The sequence below is a fragment of the Geotrypetes seraphini genome, chromosome 3 (genome assembly GCF_902459505.1).
Source record: "Geotrypetes seraphini chromosome 3, aGeoSer1.1, whole genome shotgun sequence".
In the NCBI taxonomy this organism is placed as follows: Eukaryota; Metazoa; Chordata; class Amphibia; order Gymnophiona; family Dermophiidae; genus Geotrypetes; species Geotrypetes seraphini.
The window spans coordinates 339,334,113-339,352,773 of record NC_047086.1 but is presented as its reverse complement, the minus strand read 5'-3'; the positions used below and the strand labels follow the sequence as shown (position 1 = coordinate 339,352,773).

The following is an 18,661-nucleotide window of genomic DNA, read 5'->3' as shown; positions in this document are numbered from 1 at the left end:
TTTTTTTTTTTTTTTTTCCTTTATAATTATTTTATTAATCATAAATGTACAACAGCTTCTTAACGCTACACACGCACTGAATATTTAAAAGAAAAACTTAGTCTTATTACATCATGATCCTGGCCAATTGCTTTTCAAAACTTTTTGAGAAAATCTTAAAAAAAGGTTTCACATGTCACCTGAAATTTACAAATTGAACATTATCAAAGAAGGAATGCTTCTATACTCTTACAAAGACCACTAAAATAAACAACAATTAAAAAGCTAAGAAACTGTCTCCAAAGTTTTTATACAGTCCTTCCTCCACAGTAATGTTTTTTTAAATAATCCACTCCATTCAAAAATGGCTCTCTGCATCTGCTCTGGTGTCTTCTGCCATATCATTGCATACTTATTGGTTTTAATAGTATTTCCCTGTAACTTCATTGAGTGTCCCCTAGTCTTTGTAGTTTTTGACGGAGTGAAAAATCGATCCACTTGTACCCGTTCTACTCCACTCAGAATTTTGTAGACTTCAGTCATATCTTTTTCTAGTGCCAGTATGTCTTTCTTGAGATAAGGAGACCAGAATTTAACGCAATACTCCAGGTGAGGTCACACCATGGAGCGATACAGAGGCATTATAACAGTCTTGTTAACCATCCCTTTTTTAAGAACATAAGAACATAAGCAGTGCCTCCGCCGGGTCAGACCACAGGTCCATCCTGCCCAGCAGTCCGCTCCCGCGGCGGCCCAAACAGGTCACGACCTGTGAGAATCATCAGAAGGGGCTCCCTTGCCACCTTGGCTTCCCATTTAAGTCCTGCCTTCCTATCGAAGCCCTAGCCCTCCGGTCTTTCACATGCACGACCTGGTTGGTTTTTACTCATTACCTGGTTAACTTTCTATACTTGTGTTACATCCCAGCTCCTCCTTCAGTATCCCACGATCCCTTTATCCCTCAGGAATCCGTCCAATCCCTGTTTGAATCCCTGGACCGTACTCTGCCTGATCACTTCCTCCGGTAATGCATTCCAAGTGTCCACGACCTTCTGGGTGAAAAAAAACTTCCTTGCGTTTGTTTTGAACCTATCTCCCTTCAGTTTCTCAGAATGCCCCCTCGTATTAGCTGTCCCCTTCAGTCTGAAGAAATATTTCTTAGCATCTTATTTACTCTAGCATCTTGTTTGCTTTTTTGGCCACTACTGCCATACATTGGGCGGAAGGTTTCATCGTATTGTCTACAATGAAATACCAAATTCTTTTCTTGGGCGCTAACCCTCAAAGTGAACCCTAGCATCCGGTAACTGTGATTTGAGTTATTCTTCCCAATGTGCATCATGAGGAACTTTGTGAAAAGCTTTCTGAAAATCTAGATACATTACATCAACCAGCTCACCTTTATCCACATGTTTATTCACACCTTCAAAGAAGTCAAGCAAATTGGTGAGGCAAGACCTCCCTCTGTTTCACTAAATCATGTCAAATAAAACAGTATAATCAAAATAGCAAAAATGCTCTAAAATCACCATTAAAATCCTGTGGTGCTGGTAAATTGTCCCATTTGAAAACAACGATCAGTGTTCAAACAACTTTGCTTGCAAATGAGGTTCGCGGCAGTTTGCTGTAACCCCATCTGATCAGTCATAGGTGAAAGCAACTGACACATGCGCTGAATAGTTCAAGGGTAGAGGCACAAATGTGTGCATGTGCCAGGAAAAGTTTCATCATAGTTACGTACGAGTCAATCATAGGTGTGCCTTATTGTAGCATGTCGTAGGGACAGATCATAGTCGTGTGTCCTATGCGTCTATAGCCATAAGGTGCTCGTGTTGCAAAAGCAATTTAAAAAGACTGGAGCTTTTTCCTTTTCGTTCATGTCGTGGTTGTAAACACGATTTTCCTGTGCTTTCTATACTGCTTCTGTGGCACATACTGTATATGTTGCCCCCCACCCCCCATTCTTTTTGAACTTCCATATCATGCAATCGGCAGCTTTTAACGAGTGCACATGAGACATGCCTTTAATACACGTGCTTGAGACATGTTTATATGGCCCTCCATATGAAAAATTAATCCTGTTATTTCAGTTTCTAGATTCTGCAGCCCAGACTTGCTGGTTTTCACTTTGACACAAACGCACATGAGATGTGCCTTTAACACACATGACTTAAGACACACTTTTAACACACTACCAGCACCTCCATACCTGTCGGTAATTTTGGTTTGTTAAAGCTCGGTGTTAGGGCATTGCTCGGAGTGCTCATTTTAATATTAATGACCTCATTGTACCACATTTGCATAGCTGCAAGTTAGAGTTGGAGGCTGCTTCAAAGCACTGAAAAGACCGTGGTGAGTCATTAAGAGTATCGATAGGTAAAATGCTTTGACACTAAACTGGTTAGAACTGGTTTAGCATCGATTGTTAAATGTATGGTAGGTTTAGAACATCGGGACCTTAGTCTCTACCTTTTCATTTTAGCCAATCCCTGAGTTTTTCTCTCATAATCCCATCCAAGCCATGTGTCCCATTTAAACTTCTAATATCACGTCAATCTTAGAGTTTCTCTTTTTGCCTCTCACCCATTCCTAGATTCTCAGAATTCCTGCTATCCTGCATCACCATGTTCTCAGTATTTGCTCTCACACCTCTTTCTCCCCTTTCCTAAACATCTATTACCTTTACATTTAAGCCTGGATTCTCTAACTGACGCTGATTTTAGGTGCTGATACCCAAGCTCAGTAAAACGCGCCATTTAAATGCCGTTTTTTAACAGTTTCTTGGCGTCTGTCGGCACCAGAATTACACCTCCATATGCATTATAGGCCACCTAATCCCACTGTGGCTATTAGCCACAATATGTGTCTATTAGCTATTAGCTAATGCCGGAAGTGGCGTTAGGGGGGCCTAAAGTGCATACGGAGGCACGGTTAGCATCAAAGGTAGGCGCCAGAAATGTAGGCTTGGAAAACCCTGGCTTACATTTTCGGCACCTACCTTTGCCGGAGGTGCGATTCTGTACCCGGCACTGTCAAATGATTCACACGCAATCAGCAGCCACTTTTAAGGCGGTCAGTGACAACGGTGCTGGTTGCAGAATCCTTAATTTTCTCCTTCTCTGCTCTCTTCACTTGCCCATGTCCTTGCTGCCCTTCCCTCATAGTATCTCCCCTCTTTTCATAGCCTCTTTGTTGGCCTCCAGCCCCCTTCTCATAATCCCCAGTATCAGACTCCAGCTCTCTACTTCCAGTTATCAACCCCAGCATTAGCCTGCAGTCTTCTTCTTACAGACCCTGCTGCTGGTATGAGTTTCAAGCCCCCTTTCTCCTCGCCTGTAGTCTTAGCCTTCAATCCCAGCATCAGCCTCCAGCCTCAGCTCACAAACCCAGCAACTCTCTGCCCAACATCTCAGTTGTGGACACAGCAGTTGGAGTTCTCCAGATAGTGTGAAGCTGTGCCATTCATTGCCACTAAATATCAATAGATAGCGGTGACCATACAGTGCCTGTGAATATCTGATCCATTGTTAACCTGCCAGATTTAAGTGTAATGAAATCAGTATTCAGTGGCACAGTGACTTCATAAAGTTAAACACGTAATGTCTGTTTATCTTTATATAGATTTTTAGTAACCTTTACTCTGCAATGAAGGGTCATAGGGTGAAGACAAAAGGTGATACACTTAGGAGAAATCTAAGGAAATAATTATTTACAGAAAAGGAGGTGGATGCATAGAACAGCCTCCCAGCAGAGGTGATAGAGATGAAGATTGTTTTTGGATTTAAGAAAGTGTAGGGCAAACAGAGAATCTCTAACGGAGAGACAGAGGTAGTAGATAGTATGGATGGGAAGACTGAATAGGTATTATGGTCTTTATCTGATGCCATTCTTTCTGTTTCTTTTTCAGCAGAAATGTTGAAAATACACATGTTGGTAGCAATGCTATAACTGGGCAGCCTGCTCTATAAAGAAACATTAGACATCTGCTTTCCTTGAAGAATACCAGCATAATAGCCAAATATACAACTATAAGTTAGGCATGAGCACTTATACCAGTCATAGAGCTGGTGTAGGTGTGTGTGCCTAAGTGCGGGAGATACGCATGTAACAGAGTATTCTATACATTATGGGGCTCATAATCGAAACAAAAACACCCCCACCTAAATCGGTACTTAGACGATCAAAAAGACAGGTCGTCCAAGTGCTGATAATCGAAACAGGTTTTAGATGTATCTACAGGCAGCTTAGGCCTTTTGACTGCCACTGTGCAATCAGACTGGAAGAAACATCCAAATCTAAAAAGAAGGACTTTTTATTTAGACCTGTTTCAGTCATGTCCTGGATATAAAAAGGTTCCCTGACTGAGTTGCTGACTACTGTGGTTATTATCCCTCTCCCTCAGCCCCGAAAGTGACACTGGAAAGGGAAACTAGGCTCCCTGCCAATATCAGGTAGTGTGGGCATTTTGAAGACAGCAGCAAGCAGGTCTGAAGGGTAGACTTAGGTTTAAATCCCACTCCAACTCTCTTTTTTAACCTTCAAATTGTGAGCCCTGAAGAAACAGCAATATACCTACTGTACCTAAATGTTAAAGATATCTGCAATTCAAAAAATTGGGAATTAATTTGTATATCATATTTTATTTGTATATCAGATTGCAATACAAACGTGTTTTCCACTCCATGCTCACCTTTCTAGGAGTAAAAACTTGGAATGACCTTACTGAAATGACCAGGACGGAACCTAACTACACCATATTCTGGAAGAAACTGAAAACTCAACTATTTTACACTTGATCACCTGTATCCTCTTCTCCCCCCTCCACCCCTCTCCCTACCCCCTCCTATCCTCCTCTTCTCTTTTCCCACCCCTCTTCCCCCTTCTCCTTCCTCGCCTCCCTCTTTAAGTCGCCTTGAGCCTACCTAGGTATGAGCGACACAGAAATAGAAGATTAGATAAGATTATATTTTATTTTATGTTTTATTTTTGAAAATGATTGTTCATTTTGGATGTTCTCGTGTATTTTCAAACAGGAGACCCCAACCTTTTTCCTGTTTGAAAATTGCTGTGAGATGGATGGATTTTTGAGATGTTATGAGTGGGATTTCCCAATTCTGACTCGGATGTTCTTTTAACACTGTCCCTCCACATTGTTTTTTCACTTAATTGCACATTTAATGCAAAAATTAATGGGCGTTAAGCAGTCAAAAGTATCAATCAGTGCCAGCAGTCTTGCTTATTGTCAGGAATGTTTTCTAGTTCATTGTTACATTGAAGAATATATATTGTGTTGCTGTTGCTCTTTGCAATAAAAGATAAAAAGACAAAGCCTGCGTAGTAAATGCATAGGCTGGGACCTAAATCTGCCCTGCACTTACCGCTCAGGGGTTAGTTCAGTGTCTTTCAAATATTTTTAAATCTGGCACACTAAACAGAGCAAATGTTTTTCGCGCCAAATCATAAATGAAATTATAAAATTGAATAACAAAAATTAAAATTTGAGCGCTACATATTTATTTAAAGTTCTTTAAGCTTTGTATGGTTAATTGTAACAAAGATGGAACTAAAGTCGATAGAATAGAATTGAATAATCAATGCGATGGATGTGCTTGTTTTTGAGTGCAAATTAGCTCAAAACATGGCTCGATAGTTGACAAGCAAACATGCATTTCATCATCCATCATCTGCAGTCGTTCTCTTTTTTTCGATGTAATTTCTGTCAGAGCTTAAAATCTAAGTTTGCAAAGATAAGAAGATCCAAATGGTAAAGCCTTGAGTGCTTTGTGGCTCAAGTTAGAATAACTACTCCTTAAAAATAAAAATAAAATTACTTGCTGTGAGTTTTCAAGGACCAATCACATCAAAGAATGATGATTGTCTGGGTGGTTGTATCCTTACGCACACAGACATTCATAACATTGACAGATTCTTGTGTACATGATGCACGTCATCTATTCTAGTGTATACGTACTTATGAAGGGAATTTTTTAAAATAAAGTAAAATTCTGGAAACTCTAATGACACACCTGGAAGCTCTTCAGGGCACATCACTGTGCTGTGGCGCACAGTTTGAGAGATACTAGGTTAGTTAATGCAGCACAGGCTCCACGTTAAGTGTAGTGCCAGATGGATAAGGAGCACCCAATCTAGCAGGCACTGCGTGCGACACAAGCAAGCCCTCTGTAAATAAATAAATAACAAAAAAACAATGCAGCGACACCCCTATCACTTCCCAAGATCAGTTCCTACCCCCTCGAGACCCCAATGCCCCCCAAAGTCCACTCCTACTTCCTCCAACAGACACAACACTCCTAGATGACAGTTTCCCTCAACAAACTCTACTCTATAATACAAAAAGCGCAACCCCTAGCAAGAATATGCAGACCCTCATGAGCCCTATCCTCCCTCTAGCCCCCACTCTAGGACTTACCTGGGGTCATCAGTGGCAGTTCAGTGGGTCCCTAGGAGCATTGGTCACTCTCCTCCAAAATGGGGCAGAATAGAAGTCTTCGTTGTATTGTACTGTAGTATCATGAGAGTACTGCTAGGGGGCAGAGATATCATGCTGAAGGATGGCACCAACCTGAGGAGCAGCGGAGGGTAACCACTACTGCCTGGTCCACACTGAACTATCACTGATGACCCGGGGAAGGAGGAAAGTAGGGCTTTGTAGGGTCAGGGTCTTCGAGTCAAGAGGCAGGTTTGTTACATTAGGGGAGGGGGAATAGAGTCTGTTCATGGGGTAGAAACTGTCATCGGGGGGTGTTGGAGATGAGAACAGTCTTTGGGAGGGATGGATGTTTGGTGAGAGGCAAAGGGAGATGGGATCTTCCACCGTTTTTTCAACAACCTCACTACCAGATTGCTGGTAGTGTAGCTGCACTTACCACCCCCTCTTGAGGTGGCAGTAAATGAAGCAACACAGTTGGCAGTTGTGACAGCAAATGTTAGGTACTGAACTGTGCATTAGCTGTCGCTCTCTGATCCTTTTCACTCTCATGTTAAGCAGCTCCCGTGGGATTTTTTTTTTTAATATAGAGGATCCCTTTTTAGCAGAGTAGACAGTAGCATGGGCTCCTGCTGCCTACTACACTTGAAAGGCCACATTAGCTGCTTAATACAGCTTACTAAAAGTGCCCATAAAAAAAGCAAAACTATAATTAGATTGTGAAATTATTGATTTTTTTTTTTTCAGTAGTACACTTCCCCCTCCAAATTCACGGGGGTTAGGGGCAGAACCAACCCATGAATATGGAAAAATCACAAATAACTTTAGGACCAACTCTGACCCACCCCCATCTCCTTCCTGGACCTCTCCACACCTTTACCTGGTGGTTTAGTGGTGAAGCGGGACAGGAGTGATTTTCCTATGCTCCTGCAAAAATGGCTGCCAGCTCACGAGACTACAGCAGGAACTCATGGCAGCCATTTTTGTTGACAGCTCTGCACGGAACAGGCGCGTAGGAATATGGATTTCTAAATGGTGGTTTTCAGATGTCCAAAACATTAACAGAGTTTCTAAAATAAGTATCAAAATCTATGAAGTTAGTCCAGTAAAAGTTAACACAGTATATTCTTTTTTCTTTTATATTTATAAACTTAAGCCACTTACCATGCTGACTCTATATTAACTCCAGTATCTCCTAAAATATGCTCCCTCTGGTGACACACATTATTATGTGAAATGACCTTCAGATTAACATGTATAAGCTTCCAAATTGTGTCTTCTCCACTTACTAGCTTATTTATTTATTAGGATTTATTTTACCACCTTTTAAAGAAGTGAATTAATTGAATAGAAGTGGCACTGTGGCAGGGCCAGCTCAGGGCCTGAGGGAAAATCAGATATTTACCTAGGATGGCATGTTACTGGAATTCGAAAGGTGATGCTGGCAGCAGTCATGGACACCAAGCTCTGCCACGGTCGTAAGCCAGCTACACTATAGAAGCGTTAAAGAGGAGGGAAATGGCTACGCTGAGAGAGGCATAGCAGAAAATCGAAGAAGCACTCAGGTTAAGTGAATTAGGGCCAGTGCCAACAGCAAAGCAGTTCTTGGCAGAGTCTAAATGGAAACTGGAATAGCTGCCTAGCAAGGCAGAGAGCCAATGTTGCCCTTATCTTTCTGCCTTTTCTCACTTCCCTGTGAATGTGAAGCTGATCCAGCTGGGTGAATGTGGTTGATTTGCTGTGGCAGTTCGTACACTTACCACCTGTGCCATCCCTCCATTTCTGATGGGAGGCGTAGCCAAGATGATGGGGGGGGAGGGTGGAGATGAGGCTGCAGCCAGGATTTGAAATGGCAGGGAAGGGCAGCTAAACAGGGAGGAGGTTCTGCACTTGAAAAAAAGAGGGCAAATGATGAGCTGATATGGCTCTGGCAGAATAAAAAAAAAAAAAAAGGCAACAGAGGAGCAATATGGCTGGGGGAAGAGAAACAAATCAGAAATTCTAAGAAGCTTAGTTTAACTCAAAGCTCAGGACGGTTTCCACGCAGTGCCATCAGTCAATAGGAGAGTTATTGTTTATAGACTTTAACTAATTGAATGCAACAGCTAGAGAAGAATGCATTATCAGCTTTGTATGCTGTTTTTTCTTCTTCACAGTAATTGAATATGCAGAAAGGAGTTGTAACCAGTAAACCAATAATGAGGAACCTGCAACATAAGTGCCCAAAGTGGTGCTTCTGGCCAATAATACTGGCATTCAAAATGCTTAATTCAGAATTGCAAATGAATTTAAATCCCATTGATATTCCCACCCTCACAACCTGATATTTCTAGATATTTAGTCAACCATAACGTCACCTGAGCTGCTCATATCACAAATGTAAATGCAGGTGCATCTACAATTATCCTCGAGAAAGCACCATTTTTGCATGAAACACAATCGGCGAAGATTTAGTATTCATTTATCACCAGGGTTCCCTTGCTTTAGACCCTTCAACAAAACTATTTTGCCCTGTCCTTTCCTTAGATTGTGAGCCTGCTAGGGACAGAGAAAGTATCTCATATACTATGTACAGAGCTGCGGAATGTCTATAGCGCTATAGAAGTGATAAGTAGTAGTGATAGTTTCCACTTGTCTGGGGCTTAATTTGTACTTAGAAAGAAAATGAAACTGCAGTCACTGTTGAGTAGGCTAAGGGTATGTAGTCATGGAATTTTCTCTCTTTCTCGCACATGGTTGCATGCACACACACGTGCTTTCTCCCGAATACATACTTGCTATGTTTTCACACACATGGCCATTTGCATACACTTTCACTTACAAACACTCTCGCAGTCTCTCTTTCTTTCACACGTACACATAGGAGCCAGCTATATGAGTGCCATAGGGTGCTCGGCACCTTTAATATTGAAAAAACATTGTATCCAGAGAGTGGTAATTTTATATTGTTTTGGTTGCTCTCAATCATTTTATCTGTGCACACACAGACGTGCACGCACAGTGTCATATGCACAACTAAGCACAATTTATGTCTCCTTCCCCCTCATTGCACAAAGGAGCAAACTCAGCCTGCGCTCTATTCACCCCATCTGACCCCATCAATCTTTCCCTTCCCTCCGCGCTTGTGTGGGGCCATCTGCTGACACTCAACAGCACTTAACAAGCTTGTATACACTAACTGCTAAAACCACACTGAGAACCGAAAAAAATCCTCCAATTGGTTTTACAGTAAAAGTATTTCCTTGTAACTTTGAGTGTCCCCTAGTCTTTGTAATTTTTGATGAAGTGGATCGATTTTTCCCTCCGTCAAAAATTACAAAGACTAAGGGACACTCGATGAAGTTACACGGAAATACTTTTAAAACCAATTGGAGGAAATTTTTTTTCCACTCAGAGAATAGTTAAGCTCTGGAACGCATTGCCAGAGGTTGTGGTAAGAGTGGTTAGCATAGCTGGTTTTAAAAAAGGTTTGGACAAGTTCCTGGAGGAAAAGTCCATAGGCTGTTATTAAGAAAGACACAGGGGAAGCCACTGCTTGCCCTGTATTGGTAGCATGGAATATTGCTACACCTTGGGTTTTGGCCAGGTACTAGTGACCTGGATTGGCCACCGTAAGAATGAGCTACTGGGCTTGAAGGACCATTGGTCTGACCTAGTAAGGCTACTTTTATGTTCTTATGTTTTTTGTTGTATCTTCCACAGAACTCGGCTGATTCTTATGAAATTGAGAGTGTCATGTCCTGAATGAAGTTGATGTAAAATGTTGTAAATATTTCCCACTGCACCACAACACTACCTTGTTGGTTTTTTTTTTTTAAGAATTGGGCCTAGCGGTGCCTAAGGTAATCTCCACCCCCTAAATATGCCTACTTTGACCTTAGCCACTGCTAGCCGCTATGTTGTAGAATCAATTCAGGTGCCTATTTTTTTAATATGGGTTTTTCATTGGTTTTAAATGACACAGTCGATTACCTCACCAAATAAAGCCAATTAAAGAAATTAGGTTAGGTGCCAGTAGTTTTCCTAAGTACTTTTGAGCTAACTGTTAACTGGTTTGAGTCCCATCCGGTATATAAGACCCAGTATATAAGACCCGGTATATAAGACTAAGGATTGGATTGGATAGGCGCCTACTGTACAGTTTCATTTATAGAATATGGTCCTAAGGGCTCACATAGTATCACTGCACTAACCAGTTAGTATACGGTAATGTAGATGTTAGTACAGGGATAACCATTCTCTGCTCCTAACGTGCTCCTTCAAAAAATATATTGTTTAGCATGCGTTACTCCATTTTTAGCTGCCTTAGCACCTAACACAGCTTAGTAAAAGGATCCCTAAAATGGTCAGATTCATAGTTTTTCTAAATCTGATCTCTTTGTGGGAGACGCTCCAAAGCTTGCCTTGCAAGTATGACTGGTTGTAGCCAGTCTTCCTTGCAAGGTAGCTTGGTCTCCGATGAGCAAAAGGGTTCTCGTGAGCTTTTACCAATCACAGTAGAAGCCCATGAGAACCTTAAGTAAATGCATTACAAGGAGCTCATTATTATTAAAATGAACGCTTCTTGTAGTGCAGTGTTTTTCAACCTTTTTACACCTATGGACCGGCAGAAATAAAAGAATTATTCTGTGGACCGGCATTGGTCTGTGGACCAGCGGTTGAAAAACATGGGGCTAAGTCGTGGGCCAGACCCCACCCATCTCTACCTAATCTCCACCCCAGACCCCGCCCCATAATAGTACTAATTGCATGTCCCGTGCCTCATCTGGAAGCCTTCCCTCTGACGTTGCAATGTCAGAGGGAAGACTTCCGGTTCAGGCGCAGGACGCCCGTAGGAGCCACTGCCCGTGGCTTTCTGCACTGAATCAGTTAGGAAGAGGGAGCTGGCTCGAAGGTAACGCCGCATCGATCGCACCATGGACCGGTGGTTGAAGAACACTGTTTTGGGCCTGATTCACATGCTGGCCCTGTGGACCGGCAGGAAATTTCTGTGGACCGGCACTGGTCCATGGACCACTGGTTGAGGAGCATAGAAACATAGAAATAGACGGCAGATAAAGGCCCACGGCCCATCTAGTCTGCCCACCTTAATGTCCCTCCCCTACCTTTGCCCTGTGAATAGATCCCATGTGCCGATCCCATTTGGCCTTAAAATCAGGCACGCTGCTGGCCTCAATCACCTGTAGTGGAAGACTATTCCAGCGATCAACCACTCTTTCAGTGAAAAAGAATTTCCTGGTGTCACCTCGTAGTTTCCCGCCCCTGATTTTCAACGGATGCCCTCTTGTTGTCGTGGGACCCTTGAAAAAGAAGATATCTTCCTCCGCCTCGATGCACTGTTGTAGTGCACAGCGGGGAACATCCACCTCTTCCTGTGCAAAATTATTTGGCAGGCCTGGAGCAGCTGATAGCTGTTTGTGCTTGTTTTATGTGTATGTGTGTCCTGTGCCTAATAGCTGCCCTCTGACCATAGGCGCGGGACACACACAACACATAAAACAAGCACAACAGCTGCATCCAAATTGCATGTGAAACTCAAACCCCAATAATCTTGATCAAAAGTTGTGGCAATCACAGGAACTGTACTGGACCTGGTCATAAGAGCTGTACTTACTTCTAAGCTTTTGTGTGCAGGCACCAGGTACAGGTGAGGAGTGGCCTAGTGGTAGAGCCGCTGCCTTTGCACCCAGATGTTGTAGGATCAAATCCCAGCACTGCTCCATGTGACCCTGGGCAAGTCACTCAATCCTTCATTGCCCCAGGTACAAAATAAATACCTGTATATATGTAAACCGCTTTGAATATGTAACCACAAAAAGGCAGTATATGAGTCCTATTTCCCTTCCCTTTCACCACAGTACTTAGCACAAATAGCATCCATATAATTTGCTTGCTATTTGTGCAGATTATAGCACGGCAAAAGAAAATCGCTCCCAACCCGGTGTTTTCCACTGGGTTGCCAGAGCTTTGTGCATCCTGCCCTTGGAATTGGGCTACTTTTCCTCCAGCAGAGCCTCCGATTCCTGTCCTTCACAGCTGTTGCATGGATACAAACTGGCAAATTCAATTCAGTATCTCCACATTACAGTGTTTTCCTTCTGGCTACTCCCAAAGAAATCAATATTCAGCCATGCAGCGGACGTGTAACTTGAAGTGTCTAACTTAAATATTTTTCCAATCATATGGATATTTATTAATGCTATTTGTTTAGTTAGCTCTGCTGACATCCTTGTATAACTCTAAAGTTATGCCTGCTGTTTTTGTGGGCCACTTAAATGTATACATTTAGCAGCTGAATATCATGACTCAAGACTTATGTTATACAGCTTAAGTGGCACCGCCTGCAGAATGCCCCAAATACCTTTCCTTATTTGTACAGATAACATTGATGATTTTTTTTTTTTTTTTTAATAAAAGCACTCTTGCATTTGCCACTGCTGACCACATAAGTGAATAACAACCTTAAGGAGTTCAGTTTCAAGATTCTCCATTTGATGTAGTAACAAATCTCTGCGGTCATTTTCATGCTCCCCTACAAGGGTTTGACTGCATACATCTTTCAAAGTTTAACGTAGATTTTGGTTCCAAAAGCATTTCTCCTTGGGGAATTCTGTGCAAATATATTTTGAAAATCTGTACAAACGTTTGAAAATTTATGTGCAAATTTTTTAAAATTTTATAAAATTCTGCATTCTTTATGTGTAATTTTTCTGCGTAATAGTTCTACATAAAAGTATAGCTTTTCCATTCTCCAGGCCACTCTCCCTTCTCTTCTCTGGTCCCTGGCAGGATCATTCCCCAGTTTTCTCTGTCCCTTCTTCAGGATAGGCACTCTCAACTTTCCCTTTTTCTATCCCCCAGCAAGAATCCCTAGTTCTCTCTATTCTTCTTTCAATACAACTACCTCCCCCCCCCACACACACACCTAGGCATACACATCCGTGTGACACTTTCTCAAACTCTTTCCCTTCTCAGAAAGATATTCATAGTTCTTTCTCACTCCTCCCCAGCATTCTTACTGAGGTCTCTCTCATAATTTTTTTCTCCTACCACTCACATATACTCTCCCATAGCTCTCTCACAGAACCCCTTCCCCACACATTCCCATTTCTCTATCTTAAAATTATCCCTCCCATTCAAACATCCCACTATAGCTCTCTCTCAATCCTTACCTTCCAGGTCCACACCCCCACCATAGCTCTCTCAAACTCCTCAGCATTCACAATACCAAAGCTCTCTCTCAAACCCGTCCCCTCTGCATATTCTCTTACATAGAAACATGATGGCAGATAAAGGCAAAGGGCCCATCTAGTCTGCCTATCCGTAGTAACCATTATCTCTTTCTCTGAGAGATCCCACGTGCCTATCCCAGGCCCTTTTGAATTCAGACACAGTCTCTCCACCACCTCTTATGGGAAACTGTTCCTTGCATCTACTACTCTTTCTGTAAAAAAGTATTTCCTCAAATTACTCTGGAGCCTATCAACTCTTAACTTCATCCTATGCCCTCTCATTGCAGAGTTTCTTTTCAAATGAAAGAGACTCGACTCACCCCCACTTACATTACGTAGGTATTTAAACGTCTCTATCATATCTCCCCTCGCCCACCTTTTCTCCAAAGTATACAGATTGAATTCTTTAAGTCTGCCCCCAAACGCCTTATGATGAAGACCACATACCATTTTAGTAGCCTTCCTCTAGACCAACTCCATCCTTTTTATATCTTTTTGAAGGTGCGTCCTCCAGAATTATACACAATATTCTAAATGAGGTCTCACCAAAGTCTTATACAGGGGCATCAATACCTCCTTTTTCCTGCTGGCCATACCTCTCCCTATGCAACCTAGCATCCTTCTAGCTTTTGCCCTCAACTTTTCAACCTATTTGGCCACCTTAATTTCATCACATACAATCATACCCAAGTCCCGCTCTTCTGTCATGCATATAAGTTCTTCATTCCCTAATCTGTACCGTTCCCTCAGGTTTTTGCAGTTTAAATGCATGATCTTGCATTTCTTAGCATTATATTTTAGCTGCCAAATTTCAGACCATAGCTCTTTTTGTGCATCTCCCCCAATAACACTTCACTATCTCCCCCACTCCTCCCTGCACACAAGCATCTCTCTCTTTTGTCCCTCCTTCCCTGCATGTATACATACACTCCTCCCCACCTCACTCATGGCACACCCCTCCTTCCCCTTCCACAGTACCTCCAGCATGCACACTTTCCTCCTGTGTTACTTCCTCATCTCCGGCATGCCCCCCTCAACTCCCCTCTTCCTTTTCCTTCTCCTTCTCAGTGCTCCTCATCACAAGCATGTGTCACTGCTGAATATGAACGGATTGCTGCTGAGAAGTTGAGTGCATTGAAGTCATGTAGGAAAATATGGAATCCTCTTATTGAATATAATTGTGTGCCCGAAAACATTAACATTAATCATTAACAAATTAACATTTATTTATTTATTTTATTTCTAAAATTTCTAGACCTCCTATTCCTAAGCGGTTAACAGTAAAACATTCACAATAGTACAAGGCAGGATACATAAAAACATTTTCAGTTACAGTACAATCACATATTAACATAACCCCTCAAAAATTAGAGAAATAATATATTACCAATCTGCACTAAATTAAATCTTCATGCTCACAATTCAAGATATCCTGGCTAACTTTACAACACAGGTTCAGAAGAAGGCCTCAACATATAATTTGGTCATTAACATTTTCCTGAACTTTAACTGGTCAGAACAGGTCCTCAGGATGCCAGGGAGGTGGTTCCATAGTTTCACTCCCGCCATGGACATCATTGCTGTTCTAAATTTAACATACTGAACAACATTTTCTTAAAAGAGGTCTGTCTCATAGTACCTTTTGACCTTAACGCCCTCTTTGGCTGATACACCTCCCACATATTCTGATAATTCACTGGCACAAATCCATACAAACTCTGATGTACTACTGATAGCATCTTAAAGCAAACCCTTTGAGCCACCGGAAACCAGTGCAATTTCTTTAACAACGGCTTGAAATACCTAAAATCAATCTCGCCAAAGAGTTCATCAATTGCTTTACATTTAACCTTCGCTAATCCCAAGTAAAGCGAGTCACAATCAGTGCCTGAACCACTGAATGGAAATCATATGGAAGGAGCATTGATTTTACTATATAAAGTGTCCGCAACTGCAAGTATCCACCCTGAACCACCCTGAGGTTCTGTCTTATTGTAGTTCATGATGTACATCCATGCTGCTTTTTCTATTGTATTTTTTTATCTTAGCAGCTTATCTGCCCTTTTTTTTTTTTTTTTTAATTACTCTTATGGTTCATTTATGACGTATTCTGTCTGGATATTAATTTCAATACCATATATATGTATTATTAAGATATTGTGTACTCTGAATACTTATTGTGTCTGTTTTATTATAAATAAATAAAAATTATTGAACTACCCCCCACCCCCACCAGCATTTTTTGATCCCCTTTTTACAAGTGAGAAATCAGTTGTCCTTGATTTAAATAGGTCTGCTTTTTCATTCATTGTCGCCCATTGTTTGTTTAACTAAGATTCACATGTAATTTTGTTACACTGGACTTCCTTACGGAATGAGCATGCTATTTGCAGTAGAAACTTTCAGCTTGCTGACTATTGACGTCTTGTTTTTCTTTTGATTATTTTATTGTAGCTCCTCTATGGTTCAGGTGTACTCGTGTCTTTAAGCCTTTCTGGGCCTCATCTGGAGAAAGTGGTGATTGACAAGACTCTGATGGGAAAGCTCATTTCTGACAGCATCAGCGATGGTAATTACACCCATGTGCAAATCAATTGCCAACATTAACAGTAGCACAGGGGAAATGGTTTATCAACAGGTAGACTAATTATTCCCATTAGGGACTTAAAAGTACAAGTAATTGCATATAATGCCATAGTTACAACCCTTGAAACCAAGAACAATTTTAGACTAATATTTAATATCAAGGATTTTAGTCTCTTCAGATTGTGAGTGCATCATTTGAACACTTTTACAGGATTTCATTTTTTGCTTTTATTTTATTTCAAAGATTATAAATATGTATTGTATTATACTTCTTTGCACTTCTGAATAGAACTATTAGAAGACAATTGCTAATAGAGACATTGCTTTTCAAATGTTTCTGAAAATTCTGTTATGTGTTAAGTGCTCGTAGCAACCATGTCTTAGAAATGTTCATCATTAAGCATCGTTAAGGGGTCCTTTTTTCAAGCTGCAGTAAGCACCAGTTCATTCTTATCACAACTTAAAAGGACATATCGTGAGGTGTGTTCGCATGCATACCATGTGCTAAAAAATGTTTTTTATTTCTATTCCAGAAGGGGGCATATGTGGGAGCAGAGAGTGGGGTTGTCTATGGTAATCAGCGCAGCCGATTAGCGATTGAGCCCATAGTGCCTACAAAATAGATGGCACTAAGGGCTCATATACTAATCTTTTTTAATGACCATGTATTATTGGTAACATTAGCGCATGGCCATGAATACAAAATTTAAAAAATCAGCCATTTTACTGATGTACTAAAACTGGCCTTAGCAAATGGGAAAGACTTACTACATAAGGGCACATTAAGGCCATTTTTTAGTGCTGATTTGTCAAAGGACCCTTAAGGGCTCCTTTTACAAAGGTGCGCTAGCATTTTTAGCACACGCACCGGATTAGCGCCCGCTACCCGAAAAACTACCGTCTGCTCAAGAGGAGGAGGTAGCGGCTAGTGTGCGCGGCATTTTAGTGCGCACTATTCCGCACGTTAAGGCCCTAACGCACTTTTGTAAAAGGAGCCTTAAGTCTCTTCATCATTAAACATGTTGAAGGTTCAAAGATAGGAACTTTGGATAAACCCACTGGAAAAGTGCACAAAATTTAAAATCTGTCTATAAAGTACAGGTCTAGGAAAAACGTGTTTTAGAACTATACCATGAAGTCAGAACAACTATAGTATGTCTGTTCAGTGAAAGAAAAAAGTGTATTCTGTTGTGTAAATAGTTACTGAAAGTTCTTCATTATGAGCTCATAAATAGTTTTTCTTTGAGCAATTTTTAAAATATAATTTTCAAGTACAGCTTGACAGAAAATAAAGAAAGTAAATGTAACATCAATAGGAATAAAAAAAAAAAATGGATAAAACATCTGCAGGCAAACTTCTTTTGTACTTCCCAAAAGAAGGAGATCCAAGACAGAACCAATGGTGAAACCCCCCCCAATAATAAAGAAACCTGAAAACAAAACACACCGACATTGGTTTATTCCTAGGATAAGCAGCATAAATTCTATTTTACTTGTGTTTTGATTTGTGACTAGGGTTTGGCCACTGTTGGAAACAGGATACTGAGCTTGATGGACCTTTGCTTTGTCCCAGTATGGCAACACTTATGTTCTTATGGCCAGAATTGAATCCGGCACTTTGCACAGACCATTGGTCTGTCCCAAGATGGCTATTCTTATGTTCTTATGTTGCTTATCTTTTAAACATTTACCAATCCGTATTAGGACATTGCCTACTATTCCATGACTTTATAATTTCCTAAGAATTCATTCATGAGCGACTTAATCAAATGCTTTCAGAAAATTCTAAAAATATTATACCGACCGATAAGTCAGGATTAAGCTTTTGGTGGTCTTTAGACAAACAAGTACATTTGAGGCCCTTCCCCATTGTGATATAAATATTTTTTAAACTCCCACAAACATTAGCTTCTATAACTAATTGCATAACATTTACATTCGTAAGAACATAAGAATTGCCGCTGCTGGTTCAGAGTAGTGGTCCATTGTGCCCAGCAGTCCACTCCCACGGCGGCCCCTAGGACAAAGACCAGTGCCCTAACTGAGACCAGCCCTACCTGCGTATGTTCCGGTTCAGCAGGAACTTAGCTAACTTTATCTTGAATCCTTGGAACATGTTTTCCCCTATAACAACCTCTGGAAGAGTGTTCTAGTTTTCCACCACTCTCTGGGTGAAGAAGAACTTCCTTACGTTTATACGAAATCTATCCCCTTTTAACTTTAGAGAGTGCCCTCTCGTTTGCCATACCTTGGAGAGGGTGAACAACCTGTCTTTATCTACTAAGTCTATTCCCTTCAGTATCTTGAATATTTCTATCATGTCCCCTCTCAGTCTCCTCTTTTCAAGGGAGAAGAGGTCCAATTTCTCTAATCTCTTGCTGTATGGCAACTCCTCCAGCCCCTTAACCATTTTAGT

The 18,661-nt window shown here is 41.2% G+C and overlaps 1 protein-coding gene across 3 annotated transcripts in view; it reads left to right on the top strand.

The window, feature by feature from the left end:
• Nucleotides 1-18,661, top strand: part of WDPCP (WD repeat containing planar cell polarity effector) — a 483,012-nt gene that overhangs the window by 160,043 nt on the left and 304,308 nt on the right. For all 3 annotated transcript variants that reach the window (XM_033938784.1, XM_033938782.1, XM_033938783.1), the window contains one exon: nucleotides 16,114-16,228. In XM_033938784.1, the coding sequence (XP_033794675.1) occupies nucleotides 16,114-16,228 (115 nt within the window). The remainder of the gene's footprint in view (nucleotides 1-16,113; nucleotides 16,229-18,661) is intronic.